The sequence below is a fragment of the Suricata suricatta genome, chromosome 10 (assembly GCF_006229205.1).
Source record: "Suricata suricatta isolate VVHF042 chromosome 10, meerkat_22Aug2017_6uvM2_HiC, whole genome shotgun sequence".
Lineage (NCBI taxonomy): Eukaryota > Metazoa > Chordata > Mammalia > Carnivora > Herpestidae > Suricata > Suricata suricatta.
The window spans coordinates 36,379,517-36,380,742 of NC_043709.1; the positions used below are offsets into that span (position 1 = coordinate 36,379,517).

Here is a 1,226-nt window from a genome sequence, read left to right on the forward strand (position 1 = left end):
TACATGGCACAATTTTTTCAAACTGAGTGATAAGAAATTTCTCTTTGTGCTTCTTATTCAAAATCTTTTTAAGAAGTTTGTGATTTTTTAGGCAATACACTCAGGGCGTTAATGGAGACCTAGTGATGGAACCCTGGCCTTCCATCAGTTATCTTGCATATTGTTACAAGTCAATATTCTAAGGGCGGGGAGGGGACTTTAACAGAAATTAACATCAACTATAATGAAATTCCAATTCTGAACTAGAAGCATTTTCTCCCTAATGGATGGGATTACTGGGTCGACAATTTTTCTTAATCCGAAAAAAAAAATCCATCTCTCCCTCCCTCTCACCCCCATTCCCTTTCACTCTGCTCCCCCCCCCTTTTCCCCGCCCCAGACGCACATACACTTTGACCATGTTATTTGAGTGGAAAGTTGAAAGAGAGCAACACACCGGCTGCACCCATCCAGCGCTTGTTGGGGTGGAATAGCAAAGTTCTAGGGCAGAGCCTTCCTGCCCGGAGCCCGCGATGCAGCCGCCTTCCGATACCTGCTCAGCCTCACGCCGCAACTGAAGGTCCGCCCGCCGCGGAACAGTTGCGTCTCCATCTGGCTGCCAACCCACCCAAGCTTTCTTCTCCTCCACCACCACCACCTTCCCTCCTTCCCCCTCCTCCCCCTCCTTTCCGTCTTCCCTCTCCACCCCCGCCCCCAATCTCCTCCTCTTTTTCTCACTACAAGCGGTTGCTGATGCTGAAGCCGAGCGTCACTTCGGCTCCCACGGCAGACATGGCGACATTGACAGTGGTCCAGCCGCTCACTCTGGACAGAGGTAAGGGAGCGGCTCACCCGCCAGGCCACTGCGTCCCCTCTGCGTCCCCCTCTGCCCCTGCCAACTCCCACCGGGACAGCCGGACGCGCTCGGGCAGGGGCTGCGGGGCGAGCGAGGACGGGAGGAAAGCCGCGTTCGCGCAGAGAGCAGGACACTTTCTTCCCCTTTCTCTGCCCGCCACGTCCTCGCTGCCCCCGCACGCTGCACTCGCCCAGCCCGGAGATGCCTTCGTCGGGCTCCCGCGTCCCTGCCGCCACTCCCAGCCCCCCGCCGGGTCGCCTGGGGGCCGCGGGCTTTGTTGGAGCTGCGGCGCGGGGACGGGTAGGCGCCCGGGCTCGGGGTTGGAGAGGGGCAGGGAGGGAGCTCGCGTGCCGGGCGAGGGCGCCTGCAGCTGGGGACCGGGGAAGCCTGG

The 1,226-nt window shown here is 58.9% G+C and overlaps 1 protein-coding gene across 1 annotated transcript in view; it reads left to right on the forward strand.

Annotated features, from left to right (window-relative positions):
- Positions 1-709: 709 nt before the first annotated feature.
- The window catches only part of LIN7A (lin-7 homolog A, crumbs cell polarity complex component), a 120,904-nt gene continuing 120,387 nt past the window's right edge, over positions 710-1,226 (forward strand). The window contains exon 1 of the mRNA XM_029954548.1: positions 710-814. Coding sequence (XP_029810408.1) covers positions 733-814 — 82 coding nt within the window. The 5' untranslated portion in view covers positions 710-732. The remainder of the gene's footprint in view (positions 815-1,226) is intronic.